General features: G+C 41.4%; 1 protein-coding gene across 4 annotated transcripts in view; it reads left to right on the forward strand.

The window, feature by feature from the left end:
• rad50 (RAD50 homolog, double strand break repair protein) overlaps positions 1–17,714 on the forward strand; it is a 152,783-nt gene extending 135,069 nt beyond the window's left edge. For all 4 annotated transcript variants that reach the window (XM_087995185.1, XM_087995186.1, XM_087995187.1 and 1 more), the window contains 3 exons: positions 1,238–1,380; positions 6,995–7,128; positions 17,154–17,714. In XM_087995185.1, coding sequence (XP_087851311.1) covers positions 1,238–1,380; positions 6,995–7,128; positions 17,154–17,340 — 464 coding nt within the window. In that variant the 3' untranslated portion in view covers positions 17,341–17,714. The remainder of the gene's footprint in view (positions 1–1,237; positions 1,381–6,994; positions 7,129–17,153) is intronic.
• The last annotated feature ends 1,238 nt before the right edge of the window (positions 17,715–18,952 follow it).

The raw sequence follows: 18,952 nt of genomic DNA on the forward strand, positions 1-18,952 counted from the left end.
ATCGATGATACAAATATCTCAGCAAGAGGCCCAGCAATCACTTCTCTAGCTTCCTACAGAGTTCTCGCGTCTGATCAGGTCCTGGAGATTTATCCACTTTTAACCGTTCCAAGACATCCAGCACTTCCTCTTCTGTAATCTGGACATTTTGCAAGATGTCACCATCTATTTCCCGACAGCCTATATCTTCCATATCCTTTTCCACAGTAAATATATTAGTCAACATATTACTCTACTTGATATTCTAGCCCCCTTATCAAACTACTCCCTGCTATCACGCATAAACAGACAAAACAAAATTGTTGTGATGAGTGAAGGGGAAAACTGGGAAGTTCAAGGTCACTGTTTACATGATTTGCCGAGATGGTCTTCATGCTTGGTTGGACTTGTTGCTCCTAGACCTTTCCGTATCCAGGAATTTTGACTTACTTCCAAGAGGTTCAGAGTGACTGGTTCGCAGTTTATGGGTCAGAAGCAGAGCTTAAAGCAACTGATGAGGGGACATATATCTCCTTCATCCTTTAAGTGTGTTTCACTGCAGAGTCAAAGACAGCAGCTTCCTTTTCTCCATGGGTTAAAGCTGCCCATGTCTTGATTGGCCAGCAAGACATCTTGTCATGAGGCCCTCAGTAGGGAGGGCAATTTGCCAGTGTTCTCTCAAGTGCCTGATGGGCAGTAGATATGATGCACCTTCCTTCTAAGAGTTAGCAAAGTTGTCTTGCTCCTTTTTCAGGCAGCACATGAGCTACTCTTCAAAACCAGAAGGTTCTATCATGACCCTCTTACATTCACTGATTACACATCATCTGTTTCCTGCTATACCAGCTGCCATTCTTAATCTCAACTGATCCTCAACAAACCAGAAGTGGGCACTGGCAAGAACAGGATTTATTGCAAATTAATCATTTTGCTTGAGAAGGTGGTCATAGTCATCTGCCATCTTGAGCCATCACAGTTATAAATAATTAGCTGCAATATAAATGCAGAGCTTTCACTTAACATAGATTTAATACACTAATTTGATCAGCTTTAGATACCGGGACTAAATATTTTATAAACGAGCAGTACTTTAATGTAACACAATTTTCAAAGAATAATTCATATTTTTCTCTCCACATTTTACAATTATGGTCCTTAACCACGGTGTCTCTCACACTGCTTTGAATAGTAAGGACACAATGTGATCTTTGACTTTTCTTTGGGTAACCAAGGCCAGATTTGGGCTTTCTTTCAATAGATATTGAATATATTGAGATCCGTTCTGATGCTGATGAAAATGTGTCAGCCAGTGACAAAAGGAGGAATTATAATTACCGTGTAGTAATGGTGAAGGGAGACACAGCACTGGACATGAGAGGAAGGTACAGCGCTGGACAAAAGGTATGTCATTGATTTTTGTCTGTATTACTGCATCTTTGTGTTACAGGTACTTGAGAACATGTAGGTCACTCTGTGAAACAAAGGTCAATAATCTCATGTTTCCCATCTGAGGTGTTGAATGGGCAATACCTGATGGATTAGCTAAACAAGTTTTCTGTCAAAAGTGCAGTGAAGATGTTCTGATTTTTGTCTTGCACTTTTTAAAAATTCATAAGATACAATCATAGCATCCCTACAGTGTGGGAGTAGGCCATTCGGCCCATCGAGTTCACACGGACCCTCAGAATAACATCCCGCCCAGACCTACCTTTTTACCCTCGCTCTGTAACCTGTATTTCCCATGGCTAGCCCATGTAGCCTGCACATCTCAGGACAGTATGGACAATTTAGCATGGCCAATCCACCAAACCTGCATATCTTTGGACTGTGGGAAGAAACTGGAGCACCCAGAGGAAACCTGTGCAGACAAGGGGAGCATGTGCAACTGCATACTGACAGTTGCCCGAGGGTGGAATCGAACCCCAAGTTATATCTTTGTTGTGAGCATCAGTTTCTTCCCAGCTATCTTTCTTTTTAATACTACTGCTATCATCTTTCCAACAACATTTGTTTCTTTCAAGTGGTCTTTCTTCCTTATTCGCTAGCTTCTTATCTATTTTTTTTTTTTAAAATATCATTTTGAAATGGTCTAGATTCTCTCCTTTCACCAATCTGTGCATTTTCTTTAATCAGACAAAAAGACAAGCTGTGAACTTTTTCCACTTGTGGAATGTAAGTGTTACTGGCTGGCCAGCATTTATGTCCTCTCCCTAGTTGCCCTTGAGAAGGAAGTGGTGAGCTGCCTTCATGAAATGCTGCAAGCCCCCCCAAACACACACACACATTCAATTCCAACCTTGGGGAACTGTCTGTGCAGAGTTTGCACATTCTCCCCGTGTCTGCGTGGGTTTCCTCCCACAGTCCAAAGATGTGCAAGTCAGGTGAATTGGCCATGCTAAATTGCCCGTAGTGTTGGGTACATGAGTCAGAGAGAAATGGGACTGGGTGGGTTACTCTTCGGAGGGTCTGTGTGGACTTGTTGGGCTGAAGGGCCAGATTCCACACAGTAGGGAATCTAATCTAATCATCGTCCACCAGGTTTATTTGTAAATAAACCTGGTGAACTATAACCTAGTATTGTGCGATTTCTTTTTTTTTTAAAACTTCATCCACCCCAGTCCAACACCAGCACCCCCACATATAAAACATAGAACAATACAGGCCCTTCGGCCCTCGATGTAGCACTGATCTGTGAAACCGATCTGAAGCCTATCTAACCTTCACTATTCCATTATTATCCATATATTTATCCATCATGGTTCAAATTTTGGCACTACCCCTCAGATACTAGTAAGGATAATTTCTCAGTGTCAACAAGGCTGTTTCTGCCGTTGTTTGTTCCAGTGTCTGGGTTGATACCAGATGATCCTTTCAGTTTCATTTCTGAGATTTTGTAGCTATTGATACATCTGAATCGCTTGCAAGTCGTCCACATAACTTGTGTCTGGAGTCACGTGTGGGCCAGACTAGGGTGAGGATGACAGATTTCTTTACCGAAGGAAATTATTCACCCCAATGGGTTTTTCGGCAATGACAGTTTCGGCCCTATTCTTTCTCTGGCTATTCCTTTCCCCTTATGATACTTGTAGAATACCTCAGGATTCCTCCTAATCTTGCCTGCCAGTGATTTTTTTTTTTCATGTCCCCTTTTTGATCTCCTAATTGCTATTCTCGTGATTGAATTACAAAATGTTGGCTTGCAGGTGCAGCAGGTAATTAGGATGGTAAAAGGATATTGTCCTTCATTGCTGGAGGGATTGAGTTTAAAAACAGGGAGGGTGTGCTGCAGCTGTGTAGGGTGCTGGTGAGGCCACACCTGGAGTGGTGTGAATAGTTTTGGTCTCCTCATTCGAGAAAAGAAGTAGTGGCACTGGAGTGGATGCAGAGGGAGGTTCACTAGGTTGATTCCGAAGTTGAGAAGATTGGCTTTTAAGGAGAGATTGAGTAGACTGGGACTACACTGATTGATTGGAATTTAGAAGAATGAGGGGGATCTTGTGGAAACATATAAAATTATAAAAGGATTAGATAAGATGGAAGCAGGGAGGCTGTTTCCACTGGCAGGTGAAACTAGAACTAGAGGGCATCACCTCAAAATAAGGGGTGCAGATTTCTGATTGAATTGAGGAGAAATGCCTTTAACCAAAGTTGTGAATCTTTGGAATTCCCTGCCCCTTGAAAGCAGTTCAGGTGACCTCATTGAATGTTTTTAAGGGCAACGATAGATATTTGAATAGTAAAGGAATTAAGGGTTATGGTGAGCGGGCGGATAAGTGGAGGCTGAGTTCACAAAATGAACAGCCATGGTCTTATGTTCTGAAGACCCTCCTGGACTTTCTGTACTCCACTGGGGCTTTCCATGATTTGCTCTCTTTTTTCTTTTAGTTCTGTATATTCCTTGACATCCAGGCCTCTCTTGGCTTGTTACTCCTATATTTCACCCTAAAGGGAATATGTTGGGTCTATACTTGCCACTCCACTCGCCCCCACAACCCCCGCAATTTCTTTTCAAATATCTTTCACTGTTCTGCAGTAGACTTACCCACAAGTAGCTGTTCCTCGTCACCTTTGGCCAGATCCTTCCTTGTTTTAATAATGATATGGAGGTGCTGATTTTGGAGTGGGGTGGATGAAGTCAGAAGTCACACAACAGCAGCTTATAGACCAACAGGCTCATTTGAAATATAAGCTTTCGGAGCGCTGTTCCTTTGTCCGTGAAGTAACATGTGACTTCTGACTTTGTCCACCCCACTCCAAAATCAGCACCTCCATATCATTATTTTAACTCCCACCCCACCACCAATCCAAAAAGCATTTTGGCAGACCATTTCTTTCCTTTTCCAGAACAAAGTTAAAATCTATGGTGTTGTGGTCACTATAATTAAAATGCTCCCTCTGCCACCTCGAACACTTGTTCAGCTTTATTCCCCAGAATTAAGTACAGCCCTGCACCATAGATCCTTGTTAGGATCTTCCACGTGTTGATATAAAAAGCTGTCCTATATATATTTCAAGTAATTTGCCCCTTCTAAACCCTTTACACTATGATTATCCCAATTAATGTTGATAATTGAAATCCCCTAATACAGTTAATCAATTATACACCTCAGTGAATTGTCAACACATCTGCTGCTCTATTGCCCACTGCTTGTGGCCTATAGTACACTCCTATCAGTATGACTGTCCCCTTTTAACATTTGCTACCCTTTTCAAAATATATGTTCTCCTCACTGCAGTAACTGACCCCTTCATTCATCAGATAACACCAGCTCCACTTTTACACACTTTCCTGTCTTGCCTGAAGATTCCACACCCTGGCATGTTGATTTGCCAATCCTGTCCCTCCGTCAACCACATCACTGTGATGGCAACGACATTGCAATCCCTCGAGTCAACCACACCCTTAACTCATCTGTTTTACCTATAATACGCCTGTCACGAAAATAGAGACCATCTAGTCTCACCTTACTTGCTTGAGACTCAATGTCTGTTCTCCCTGTGCCTGGGTTCCTTTTCTGAGGAAAAAGTGAGAACTGCAGATGCTGGAGATCAGAGCTTAAAAAAGTGTTGCTGGAAACGCGCAGCAGGTCAGGCAGCATCAAAGGAACAGGAGAAGAAGGGCTAATGCCTGAAACGACGATTCTCCGTTCCTTTGATGCTGCCTGACCTGCTGCGCTTTTCCAGCAACACATTTTTAAGCTTCCTTTTCTGAGGTATCCTGTGTTTCTATTGAACTAACACACTGTGTCCCCTTCCCCTGCTGAACTAGTTTAAACTCCTCCCAACAGCACTTGCAAACCGTCCCACAAGAATGTTGGTCCCTCAGTAGTCAAATTGTGATTGATAATCATAAAAAGCAGTCCGGTTCACTTCTGCCCTTTTAAGAAGGGTATCTGCCATCTTGAACTGATCTGGTCTATGGGTGACGCCAGGTCCACAGTAATTTGGTTGACTCACAACTGTCCTCTGAAATGACTGAACACTATGTTCAAAGGATGGGCAACAAATACCCTGCTCCTAAAACACTCATTCCCCAGAAAGAATTGTTTTTAAACTCCCCAGAAACCAGGGGTTAACAGGCCAATATTTAGCTTCTTTTAAACCCAGACTGGCATTTCTCAAATACTTCCTTTGAGAAGCAAGAATACAGAAATTTATTAAAGTGACGGACTCACTTATTGCTATGTTTCCTGTGCTGTATTTCTTATTTAATAATTAAACTTTAGTTTGAAGTTAACAAAATTGCTGTTCAGATTTTCAGTTTCTATTCTTGTCTGTTTTGCTGAAGGTACGTTCAGATCAAATTGGCTGAAGCTACAACAGCCATGTATTGCTACAAGTTCTACAGAATAGAGATTTAGGGCTGAATATAATGTGTCAAACTGATAATGGCATTGCTCTAATAACTGGATTGACACCATTAACAAGGAATGAATTAAAAGTGTTCAGAAAACTAGCTTAATGAAGTGTTAAGTTGCTTATTGTAATTATTAGAATCAAAATGCTTAAAAAAACGAGAAATAAACGAAGGTGAAATATTCATTTCTTGTCGCAATCACCTTGCTGAAGTTAATTTTGATTAAGTAGTTAATAGATATTGTAAAGTGTGTAAAGCACCCTGGCCAACAGGTTCATGCCAGTGTTTATACCCAATCAAGCTGAGAGAAAAGTGTTGAGTAGGATTTGATACCATAGTGTCTCACTTACAGTCATTTTAAAAATGTTTCTTGGGATGTGAGCATCCCAATATTTATTGCTCATCCCTAATTGCCCTAGAGAAGGTGTTGTTGAGTTGGCACCTTAAATCACTGCAGTCCATCAGCTGTAGAGAGACACAGTGAAGCAAGTAAGGGAATTCCAATGTGAGTACCCAGTAACCCACAACTAACATCCATATGGTGGTTACTTCATTGTAGAGACTAGACAGTAAATCTTTCAAAAACACAAGCTACTTCAACCCCAACTAATAATGCAAAAGTAAAATACTACAGATGATGGAAGGTTGAAAGAAGAATCTTCCAAAGAGTTAGACTGGTTCAGAACATTAGCTCTTTTTCTCTGTCTGTAGATACTATCATATCTACTGGGTTTCTCCAGGATGGTATGTGTTTGGAACTCTCTTCCACAAATGGCAATGGAAGCTGGATCTTCAAATCTGAATTGTAAATCTGAGATTTTTTTCTTTTTCTTTAGCAAAGGTATTGAGGGATATAAGCCAAAGGCAGATATATGCAGTTAGACCAACAGATCAGCCATGATGTCATTAAATAGTGGAATAGGCTTGAAGGGCTGAATGGTCTGCTCCTGTTCTTATGTTCCTATTTTCTGACTTACTAATGGCGTTACGTATTCATTAATATCATTGTAAGATTAGTTTATCCAGTAGTACAAGTTTAATGTAAATTGCTGATAGTTTTGCACCAAATCAGATAGTTAAAGGCATTCGTAGGAAACTGTTCAGCCCATCATCTCTGTGCTGGTCTATTTAATGATCTCTTGTCATACGCCGTTTCAGGTCCTTGCTTCACTCATTATCCGTCTGGCTCTGGCTGAGACCTTCTGCCTGAATTGTGGAATCCTTGCACTGGATGAACCAACCACAAACTTAGACCGAGAGAACATTGAATCCTTGGCTCACGCCCTGGTCGAGTAAGTTTACCAAATTCTGTGACCTCTTGGAAAAATTTAATTTGCAGGGACATGAGGCACTCTGTATCATCTTGAACTTGCATATCACTTCGTCAATTCATTATCTTTCCTTCCACATGCTGATTAAATGTGTAACTGCATCACCCAGTACTCAGCCACATTGCCCAGGACTCCACTGAAGTGTCTTTTGAGATTGTGTGCTGAAAGTTCTAACATGAGACTTGAACCCAAGATCTTTGGGTTCAGAAGCAGGACCACTGAGCCAAAACTGACACTTTCAGTTTGGATGTTTACATCTTTTTTTTATTTTCAAATTTCATGTGAACCAGTCTTCGAAACCACTCTTACAGTCCCCCATTATCTCTACCTTCTCAGGTTGCTTACCAGACATCCAATTTTGGGTGAACTGCAATTTCCTCTGACTAATCGTTGATAAGATGAGTGTCATTATCTTAGAATGTCGGACAATACCCTTGCCAGCAATTCTATCCCTTCCCCTGGGCACTGTCAGGTTAAACCAGACGGTGACCCTGTACTGAGATTTCGATTGCTTGCCCTGTTTTATTGCACTGAGGCTGCCCAATTCCACTTTCACAGCATCATTCACTATCATACCCCGGTCTGTCCGCTGCTGAAAACCCTCATCTATGTCATAGTGCCCTCCCAGCACAGCAATTCTGATGCCTCTTAAGCTGGCGTCCTTCATCTCACCCATTCAAGATCACAGCATTCTTCCAGCACAGCAGAAGGCCATTTGGATTGCTATATTTGCAAACTCTCCAAGTGAGCATCTCCCTCCCCAACTCTATCCATTTATCATAATCGTAGTCTCAGAATGAGGGCTAAGCCATTCAGAACTGCAATGAGGAAGAGTTTCTTCACTCTGAGTTGTGGACCTGTGGAATTCTCTCCCACAGGAAGCTGTTGGGGCCAGTTCATTAGATATGTCCAGAAGGAAGCTGGACGTGGCCCTTGCAGCTACAGGGATCAAGGGGTGTGGGGAGACAAAAGGAATGGGACACTGAGATTGCCTGATCAGCCATAATCATATTGAATAGCAGTGCAGGCTGAAAGGGCCGAATGGCCTACTCCTGCAGAGATTTTCTATGTTTCTAATCAAATTCCCATTTGAGTACCTCAGTTGAGCTTATCTCCACCACAATTTCAGGCAGTGCATTGGCTATATGAAGAAGTCTCTCTTAGTGTTTTTATTTGGAGTACTGTGTGCAGTTCTGGTCGCCTCACTTTAGGAAAGATGTAGAAGCTTTGGAGAGGGTGCAGAGAAGATTTACCAGGATGTTGCCTGGAATGGAGAATAGGTCGTACGAGGATAGGTTGAGAGTGCTAGACCTTTTCTCATTGGAACAGCGAAGCATGAGGGGTGACTTGATAGAGGCTTATAAGATGATCAGAGGAATAGATAGAGTAGACAGTCAGAAACTTTTTTTCCCCGGGTACAACAGAGTGTTACAAGGGGACATAAATTTAAGGTGAAGGGTGGAAGGTATAGGGGGGATGTCAGGGGGTAGGTTCTTTACCCAGAGAGTGGTGGGGGCATGGAATGCGCTGCCTGTGGGAGTGGCAGAGTCAGAATCATTGGTGACCTTTAAGCGGCAATTGGATAGGTTCATGGATGGATGCATAAGCTAGGACAAATGTTCGGCACAACCTCGTGGGCCGAAGGGCCTGGACTGTGCTGTATTGTTCTATGTTCTATGTTCTTTCTATGTTCTATTGCTTGTTTTGTTCATTACCTTAAATCTGTGCTCCCTCATTCTTGATCCTTTTATCAATGTGAACAGCTTTTGCCTTTCTGCTCTGTCCAGACTCCTCATGATCTGAGTATATTGATAAAATCTTCATCTCAATGTACTCTTGTCTAAGCTCCTCCAGTCTTTCTGTGCAACTGAGGTTGTTGATCACTGGGACTTTCTAAACTCTCTTTCTCTCACATCTTTTCCAAACTGTGGTACCCCAGAGCTGGATCTAAACGCCCCAATTGAGACCAACCCACATCTGACAAGTGAAAGCAAAACACTGGAGGCTGGGAATGTGAAATAAAAACAGAAAAGTACTGGAGAAATCGATCAGATGTGTGGAGAGACGAACAAAGTTAACCATTGAGTCCAATGGTTTCTTCAGAATTAGAGTTCTGAAGAAGAGTCGTTAGACTTGAAGCATTAAGTTGTTTCTGTCTGTACAGATACAGCCAGACCTGCTGAGTTTCTCAGGCAGTTTTCTGTTCTCACATCACACAAGTTCCAGGCAAAGCCTATTTCCAAAATGGGAGGATTTAATCACTTCCCCTAACTAGCTATTTATTTCTGATGATGCAAAGATCTTCGGCAGATTTGTAGCCACATGGATCATTCACTTCATCTACGCTCCTGACATCTTTCAGGGATATTCAGAAGCAGCTTATTCCCCTTGCATAAGAACAGGAGCAGGCCATTCAGCCCCTCAAGCCAGTTCCACCATTCACTGCGATCACGGCTGATCTGTGGCCTAACTTTATATAACTGCCTTTGGCCCTAATCCCTTGATACGTTTGTTTAACAAAAATGAGTCTATCTCAGATTTAAAATTAACAACTGATCTAGCATCAGTTCCTGTTTGTGAAAGAGAGTTCCAAACCTCTACCACCCTTTGTGTGTAGAAATGCTTCCTTACAGCCCAACTGAATGGCCTGTCGCTAATTCTCAGACTATGCCCTTTAATTCCAGAATCCCCAGCCGATAGGAATAGTTTCTCTTTATTTTCTTGTTAATATCTTGAAGATTTCAATCAGATTACCTTTTAACCTTCTAAATTCTAGAGAAAACAGGCCTAGTTCGTATAATGTCTCCTCAACTTCTGAAGTCCAGGTATCGCTCTTGGGAGCTATGTTTTACTTTCTTCAGACCCAGTACATCCATAATAAGATGTATTTCTCTCAAAGATTAATCTAGTTTATTCATTATTGACGTGCAAGATTTACAATGAGATTTTTACCAAACAGCTGCTGATTAGATTGAATTCGAGCACATTTCCCCTTACTAAGTTGTGCCAGTTTGATTGTAACGTGTGAAGGATGCTTGTAAAGAAACTTGGATTATCTAGTTGATAAGATAATATTCAGGGAGGCTATTCACAATATATATGAACGAGGGAGATTACTTGGTGACGGAATAAAATTAAACATTTCCTACATTGCTGATGACACGAAGCTCAATGAGGTCATGAGAAGGATGCTGAGAGGCTTTAAGGTGATTTCGACAAATTGATTGTGTGAACAAACACGTCAGATGCAATATAATATGAATAAATGTAAAGTCGTACACTTCAGTGCGAAAAACAGAAATACAGAGTATTATTTAAATGGTGTTATATTGGGAAATGTGCGTGTGTAATGGTGTCTTTGAAATACCACACAATAAAAGACAGATATCCGCAGTAAGCAATCAGAAAGTTGGATTGCATGTTGGCCTCGTTATCGAGAGGATTCAAGTGCCCGAGCAGGGATGCCTTACTGCAGTTGTACAGGGCCATGGTGAGACCACACCTGGAGTATGGTGTGCATTTGTGGCCACTCTGCCAATGAGAGGCTATTCTTCTTCAGTGAGAGGGAGTGCAGTAGAGGTTCACTCGGCTGGTGTCTGGGGTAGCAGGAATCTCATAAGAGGACAGATGGTTCAACCAGCCCTGTATTCACTAGAATGTAAAAGAATGAGAAGGGATCTGATGGAAATGTATGAAATTATAAAATGTCTCAAAAGACAAGCTGCAGAGGGGGATGTTTCCCCTTGTTGGGGAGTCTAGAACCAGGGATCACTGTCTCAGGATATGGGAAATGGGGTAGGCCATTTACAACTGAGACAAAGAAATAATTCTGCACTCAAAAGGGAGGCCATCAGCCTCTAACACCAGACTATTAACCTAGAAACTCACCTGGGTTTCTCGAACATTAGTTTCGAATCCCATCATGGCTTTTATTGAATTCAAATTCCAAAGTTTTAATTCAATTTTTAAAAATCTAGAATTAAGAATCTACTGAGCGCTATGAAACCATTGAAAAACTAATCTGGCTCATTTCAAGGAACGAAATCTGCTATCCTCACCTAGTCCAGCCTACACGTGACGCCAGACCCACAACAATTTGGTTGATTCTCAACTACTGTCTGAAATTGTCCAGTGAGCCACTCGGTTATATCAACCACTACAAAGTCTTGACATAAAACTGGATTGACCAGAAGTGAGATGAGAGTGACAGCCCTTGATGTCAAAGCTGCATTCAACTGAGTGTGGCATCAAGGAATTGAGGCAAAACTGGAATCAATAGATATCCGAGGATAAAGTCTCTGCTCATTGGTGTACCTGACACATAGAAAGATGACTGTGGTTGTTGAAGGTCAATCATCTCAGCTCTAGGTGTCTCTGCAGGTGTTCCTGAGGGTAGCATTCTATGCCCAACCATCAGCTGCTTCATCAATGACTTTCTGTCCAGCATAAGGTCAGAAGTGGGCGCCAACAATTGCATAATGTTCAGCACCATTCATGACTTCTCATATTGAAGCAGTCCATGTTCAAATGCAACAAGATCTGACAAATGGCAAGTAACTTTTGCACCACACAAATGTCAGGCAACAATCATCTCCAATAATCACCGCCCCCATGACATTCAACAGTATTGCCATCACTGAATCCCCCACTATTAACATCCTTAGGTTACCATGACCAGAAGCTCAACTGGACATGCCATATCAATACACTGGCTACAAGTCAGAGGCTAGTAGCTAAGTAACACACCTGACTCCCCAAAGCCTGTCCACCATGTGGACAAGGCAGGAGTGAATGGAATACTTCCCACTTGTCTGGATGAGTGCAGCCTTAACAGCACTCAAGAAACTTGACACCATCCAGGACCAAGCAGTCTACTTGATTGACGTCACATCCACAAGCATCCACTCCCTCCATCGCAGACACTCAGTAACAGCAGCTTGTGCTATCTACAAGATGCACTGCAGAAGTTCACCCAAGATCCTTTTACAGCATCTTCTAAACCTGTGACCACTTCCATTGAGAAGGACAAGGACAGCAGATGGATGGGAAGACCACCAACCACAAGTTCACCTCCAAGCCACTCACCATCCTAACTTAGAAACGTATCATTGTTCCTTCACTTTCATTGTGTCAAAATCCTGGAATTCCCAGTCTAAGAGCATTGTGGGTTAGCCTACAGCAACAATTCAAGAAGGCAGCTCACCATCATCTTCTGAAGGGAATAGAGATGGGCAATAAATGCTGGCCAGCCAGTGACACCCATGCCACATATGAATAATAAACAATAGTGAACTTGTGAAATTGAATACTAGAGAAGGCTATTAGGGCTTGTTACTGAGTATGTTCAAGAAAGAGATTGATAAATCTGTAGATATTAAAGCCATCAAGAGACCTGGAAATAGAGTGGGAATGTTCTGTTGAGATAGAGAATCGACTGTGATCATGTTGAACAGCGGCCTATTCCTGCTTCTAGTTTCATTCTTAAAATAGTATGTATCTTCCCATCTACCCATCCTGGTAAGAGTACATGTCTAGTGTGGTGTCCAATGTTTGGTTCCATTTATCTTCAGATCAGGTCGATATATTTTATATCAGTGCTGTTTCATCCAGAACTGACCAAATTAATTAAACTAGTTTACAAAGAATAATCATTCAATAAAAAAGGAACTCTTTACAAGATGCACATTTGCACTCTGACAGCAAATTACATCTTTGGTCATGGGCAGTATTATTTTTCTCATTTTGCAGGTGTCTTGCATTGTGCAATTTATTTCAAACTCTGGTGGTTAGATTAACCTAAGCAAAATGAAAATTCAGTCTGAATTCAGGATATTCGACAATTGTACTAATACTAATGAATGTACTTTTATGATTTAGAAGATTGAACACATTTTTATTACTCATTTTAAAGGTCCTCAAAAGGTCATTCAGACTTTTAAGCACAATTTTATTGGCTGTCTCACTATCCTCATATTTTCTAATCCGCAATTTGAGATGTACCTTCTGAACATATTGCATTGCTGACATTAATTCTAAACTGTGAAGGTGTCTGTCATCAGAGGAGAGGGATGGTGGCCACTACTCAGTATACTGGGAGAATTCTTCCATTCATTCACTGAATTAATTCATAAACAGCCAGTTTAAAGTTGAGCCATGGTCATATATGGTAGAATTTGTCATAAGTTGCATTAGAACAGGCATGGTCATTCATCCACAATGTAAAAACATAGAAAATTGGAACAGGAGTAGGCTATTTGGTCCTTCAAGTCTGCCCCACCTTTCAATATGACCATGGCTGATCATCCAGCTTACTAGGCGGAGGTGGGGTACTGCAGATGCTGGAGATTAGAGTCAAGATTAGAGTGGTGCTAGAAAAGCACAGCAGGTCAGACAGCATCTGAGGAGCAGGAGAATCAACGTTTTGGGCAAAAGCCCCTCATCAGGAATGAAGCCCTTCATACATCTCATTACCCTAGTCCTACTTTCTCCCTATAGTCTTTGATCCCTTTTTATTAAGAATTATATCTAATTCCCCCTTGAAAACATTCCATGTGTTGGCCTCAATTGCGTTCTGTGTTCGAGAATTCCACAGGCTCACCAGTCTTTGTGAAGAAACTTTTCCTCATCTCAATCTTAAATCGCCTATCCTTTATCTTATAACCCCCGGTTCTAGACTCTTTGGTCATCAGGAATGTCCTTCCTATGTCTACCCTGTCTAGTTGTGTTAGAATTTTGAAGATTTCTGAGAGATTCCCACTCATTCTTCTGAACTCATGTTTGAAATTTTAGCTTGTTCTGAAGAAGGGTCACAGAACTCTGTTAATTCTGCTTGCTTTCGACAGGTGCAACCAGATCTGCTGAGTTTCTCCAGCAATTTCTGTTTTTGTTTGAATCTTTTATCACCTTGTTCCTTCACAATTTAAAATTAATTTTACAAATATAACCTTTGACGTGAGAAAACTTTGCATGTGGGGTACATGTATTTGTTTGTACTTCATATTATTATCTTCAAATTCGCCTGTTGTCTCACTCCTCGTGGTAGCTGTAATTTCTTCTAGCCCTGAAATGCTTTGAGATCACTGAATTGCGTCTTCGTCCTGCTCTCTCCTCTTCTAAATTCCCTCTGTAAATCTGTCTCTTTGGAAAAGCTGCTGATCATCTTTCTCAATACCACCTTGTGTGGCTGTTCTGAAAGTGCCTAGGACAATTTTGTTCCATTAAAAATGCCACTGAAGACTAGTTAGCATATATTGTATGTGATATGTACATACTGAGGGTACCAGTTCTGAAGAAGGGTCACTGGACCCTAAATGTTAACTCTGCTTTCTCTTCACAGATGCTGAGGTTTCCCAGTAATTCCCTGGTTTTGTTTGATTTCCAGCAACCGCAGTTCTTCAAATTTATTTTGTAGCAGTGTCATTAGAGTCTTCGGGGTGTTTGTCAGTGTCTTCTTGCGAATGGTCACATGCTCTTGGGAATGAGCCAATGGTAAAAGTGGCAAATTTTCAGTCATGGTGGCAGAAGAGCTGGAACTTTATGAGAGACAGCAATTGTTTGTTGTTGTATTGCTCATTGAAATTACAAATGGGAGGGTCCTAGAACAAAATGCGGGAAATCAAGTAGTGGAAAAAATAGTATGTTCTTCAAATGTTGCCTCTTACGAACTTCATGAATCACTTGAGAAGCCTCCGCTCGAAGGTTGAAAAACACATATCCTTTGATCTTTCAATTAGGCTTCTTAACAACTGAGGCCACACTTTTGCTAAACTATCTCCAGAACCTAAGTGTTTCCATTGTGTCCTCCCTGCTTATTGTGGACACTAACTTCAGGATGTGCAGTCTAATCAGCATACCATACAATATGTTTAGAATGCTTCTGTCTTCAACTGTATAGAACTGTCAAAAGTAACATTGCATTGGCTTTCAATGGGGAGATGGTGGCATAGTAGTCATGTCGTTAAACTAGTAATCCAGAGGGCAGCATCATTTCTCTGAGGGCATGGGTTTAAATGCTATGATGGCATTTGTAAAATGCGATTTCAATGAGTAAACCTAGAAGACAAGGCCCATCTCAGTCATGGTGACCAGGGAATCATCATTGATTGTCATTTTAAAAACAAAATCTAGTTCACCAGTCCACATCAACTTTTTTTTAATTCATTCACAGGATCGGGGTGTCGCAGACTAGGCTAACATTTACTAATTACAGAGGGCAGTGAAAGGTTAACCACATTGCTGTGTGGTCTGGAGTAACATATAGCCCAGATCAGTTCAGGATGGCCAGATTCCTTCTCCAAAGGGTATTTGTGAACCAGATTGGTTTTTCCAACAATCGGCCGTGGATTCATGGCCATCATTAGATTCTTAATTCCGAATATTTATTGAATTCAAATTCCACCATCTGACGTGCAGGATTTGTACCCAGGTCCCCACATCATTGCCTGGGTCTCTGGATTAACAGTCGAGTGAGAATATCATGAGGCCATTGCCTCCCCACTAACTCTTAACTGCCTTCTGAAATGGCCTGGCAAGCTACTAAGTTCAAGGGCAATTAGTGACGGATAACAAATGTTGGCCTTACCAGCAACATCCTCGTACCATGAAAGAATAAAGAAAATGGTGCTTTGCATCAAGTCTGAAATCCCTCGAACTTATCCAGATCGATGCTGTGTTGAACATGATCTGTGGGCTGTGATGCCTTTTCTTCCTTGCCCTGTGCAATTCCTTGTGCTGGTCTGCATTAAATTCCATCTGCAGTTTTCACATTGTGGTTTTGCCTCCTTCAATTCTACTCCCTGACTTAGTTTGCTCTACTCTGCAATCTTGATCAATGTGTGTTTTGGTTTTGTGACTGTAATGTATCCTACAATTCAGGCATCCTCCTAAATGCTACTTCTGCCTCATCAACTGCTCAATAAATAACTCGCTTCTGTACAAAGCTGGTAATTGTGTACCAGAGATAAGGAAACCCACATCAGTTGCCATGGTGCCAGCCAATCACTGTGGTGCCTCTGCAACAATGGCTATAGTAGCAAAATAAATTTTGAACAGCAAGTTTCAGCCACCAAAAAGCTGCATTGAAGTTATGAGTGACTAATGAGATGTCCTGAGTTTACATTTCAGTTCAGTTACATTATGTTGTTGTTCTTCATCCCCTTGCTGAAAGCTATGCAAACTGTTCTACTCTTAAAATTTATCTTCACTGAGTACGGAACAAAAATTAATAATGACTGTTTAGAATGCACCTCCATGGGTTCAGGACGCCCTAAATTTCTTTCCAACTAATGAATTGCAGTGTTGATTTTTGTAGCGAACCTGGAAGCTAACATTTTACTGATAACAAATGGTCAGATAGACTGTTTTATGAGCAGGTTTCATGGCCCAGTGGGTAACTTCCCTACCTCTGAGCCAGAAACTCTGTATTCAAGTCTCACTGCAGGACCTGACAGCCTAGGAAGGTATATTCAAGGTGTGACCAAATAACAACCTGTTAATCTTTTGGCATCCAATATGGTCTTCAGAACCCTGAAATGTTAACTCTCCTTCTGTCTTCACCGATGCTGCAAGACCTACAGAGTTTTGCCAGCAATTTGTTTTTATGTCAGGTCTGCAGAATTTTGCATTTGACCTGTTCTTGTGATATTGGTGATAAGATCAAGTGAGAAGCCTGGAATCTGTTTTTGAAATAGTGGCTGGGAATCTTTTGTATCCATCTGAAAATAGGATCAGGAGCAGCATTGACCTCCTGTATGAAAGGTGGCAGCTCAGACAGTGCAGCAGTTACTTAGTGCTGCAGTGAAATGCTAATGTCCATTGTCTACTCAGGTAGACAGTCGAACCTGAGTGCACACAACCGAGATTTGAGACCGCTTCTTCTGAGTTGAGCTTTTCCTGTCCTTGCAAGGAAGAAGTAGTGGAAGGTAACATGTATTAACTGATGAGCCCCTCTGTCTTTTATTTATTTATAAAATGCCACTGTTTTGCAGAATAATAAAGTGTCGCTCAAATCAACGAAACTTCCAGCTCCTGGTGATCACTCATGACGAGGACTTTGTGGAGCTACTCAGTCGTTCTCAATACATTGAAAGCTTCTACAGAGTCAAAAAGAACATCGACCAGTGTTCAGAAATCGTGAAGTGCAGTGTCAGCTCCCTGAATACTCATGGTCCATGAATTTTACTGTTCATGTAAAAATATTCTTGTCTCGATAACATTTTGTGGTGACCTATAACTGAAGCTATATTTTTCATCACTTCTCACAGCATTCTGTGTGATCAAAAGATTAATTTTGTGCTTATTGATGGAACTTCAGTGTACTGCCTACAAAATGATCAGTGTTTCAATCTGTTCAGAAATACATGAGTTTTTGTTCACACTACTCCATTTTCCTCCGACATTTAGAAACCAGAGATCAACATGTGTGGGATTCCTGCCCATGGGAAGGTGAATGGAGCCAGGCAGAAATCCATCTTTTTTGGATTGTAGGTGGTTTGTGATGATTTGAATGTTAAGACACTTTTTCTTCAATAAAAGGTGAATGGAGTAAACAGCATAGTTCACAATCAGGTTGTTATTCCGGGTCAGTCTCGCCTAACAGCTGAAGAGCCCTATTTTGCATTCACAGCTGAAGGAAGTTTCTTTCCTCACCCTCAAATATCTCACTGCTCTACTGTATTCCTCACTCCATCTTACATAATGCTTGCCTTTTTTCTCCTAGTCCAAAGGAGAATGAGTTACAGTCTCCAGCGTTAAGTTTGATTAGTACCTGAGTAAAGCATATAAATCATAAGCATTGAGCCACGAAACTGCCTCAGCAATATGTTCTTGGTAAAGGTAAAGTCACCATAGTCCTAGCAGACCAGAGGGCTGCTCTCTCTCATCAGAGAGAAATGACTCTGTCTCAGGTGATGGGAGAGTTTGGGAAAAGAAGAATGACAGTGAAGAGTGAGTGTGACTGTGAGGAAGGTTTTGTGATGGTGAGAGTAAGAGGGAGAGACTTTGAGGAAGTGGCTGTGACCCTGAGTGAGAGCGTGAAAGTAGGTAGTGAGTGTGACTATGATGGGGTAAGTGAAATGGAGAGGGAGTGAGCATGACAGTGGTGGAGTCAAGTGAGGGAGTAAGGGTGATAGGGAGTGACAGTGAGGTCCGTTGTGGAAATTTCAGCCTGTGTGGGGAATTGAACCCATACTGTTGGCATCACTGCCTCACAACTAATTGATCTCAGCTCACTTGGCTGGTTTGCAACACAATGTGGGCCAGCATTGTGGGTTCCATTTTGCACTGGCTGAGGTTACCGTGAAGGACCCTCTTTCTCTCACCTCACCTGAAGCACGGTGACCACCCCCCAGGTTAAACCACCACCAGTCATATCCCTCTAATGAGAGCGCAGCCCTAAATTCTTGGTTTAAAAACCTAATGATATCTAAAAGGTTAAATCTATCCATGACAGGTCTGATGGGCCAAATAGCCTCTATGTTGCATTATTTTATGATTCTTCCACATGTAATGATTTAAGCTGCAAGTTTCCAAGGCAATCTTTAGCTTGTTATGAGCTTACTTGCAGGTTATCAGAATAGTCTCTGGATCCAAATGGCATGAATCTTAAAAGACTAAACTTGTAGTTTAGACTAATTTTTATTGCAAAAGACAAAAGCTTAAATGTTCTAGTGGTTAAAATGTATAAACAATATTTTTTAGGAGGTCTTTTTGAATATGTGATCACGAAACATAAATTCTTTTTGTTGATCTCAAACTATTTGAGACTACATCATTTTAAATTAATGAC

This window comes from Chiloscyllium plagiosum, unplaced genomic scaffold (assembly GCF_037043375.1).
Source record: "Chiloscyllium plagiosum isolate Xiang-an unplaced genomic scaffold, Cpla_swu_hap1 HiC_scaffold_16, whole genome shotgun sequence".
NCBI classification, from domain to species: domain Eukaryota; kingdom Metazoa; phylum Chordata; class Chondrichthyes; order Orectolobiformes; family Hemiscylliidae; genus Chiloscyllium; species Chiloscyllium plagiosum.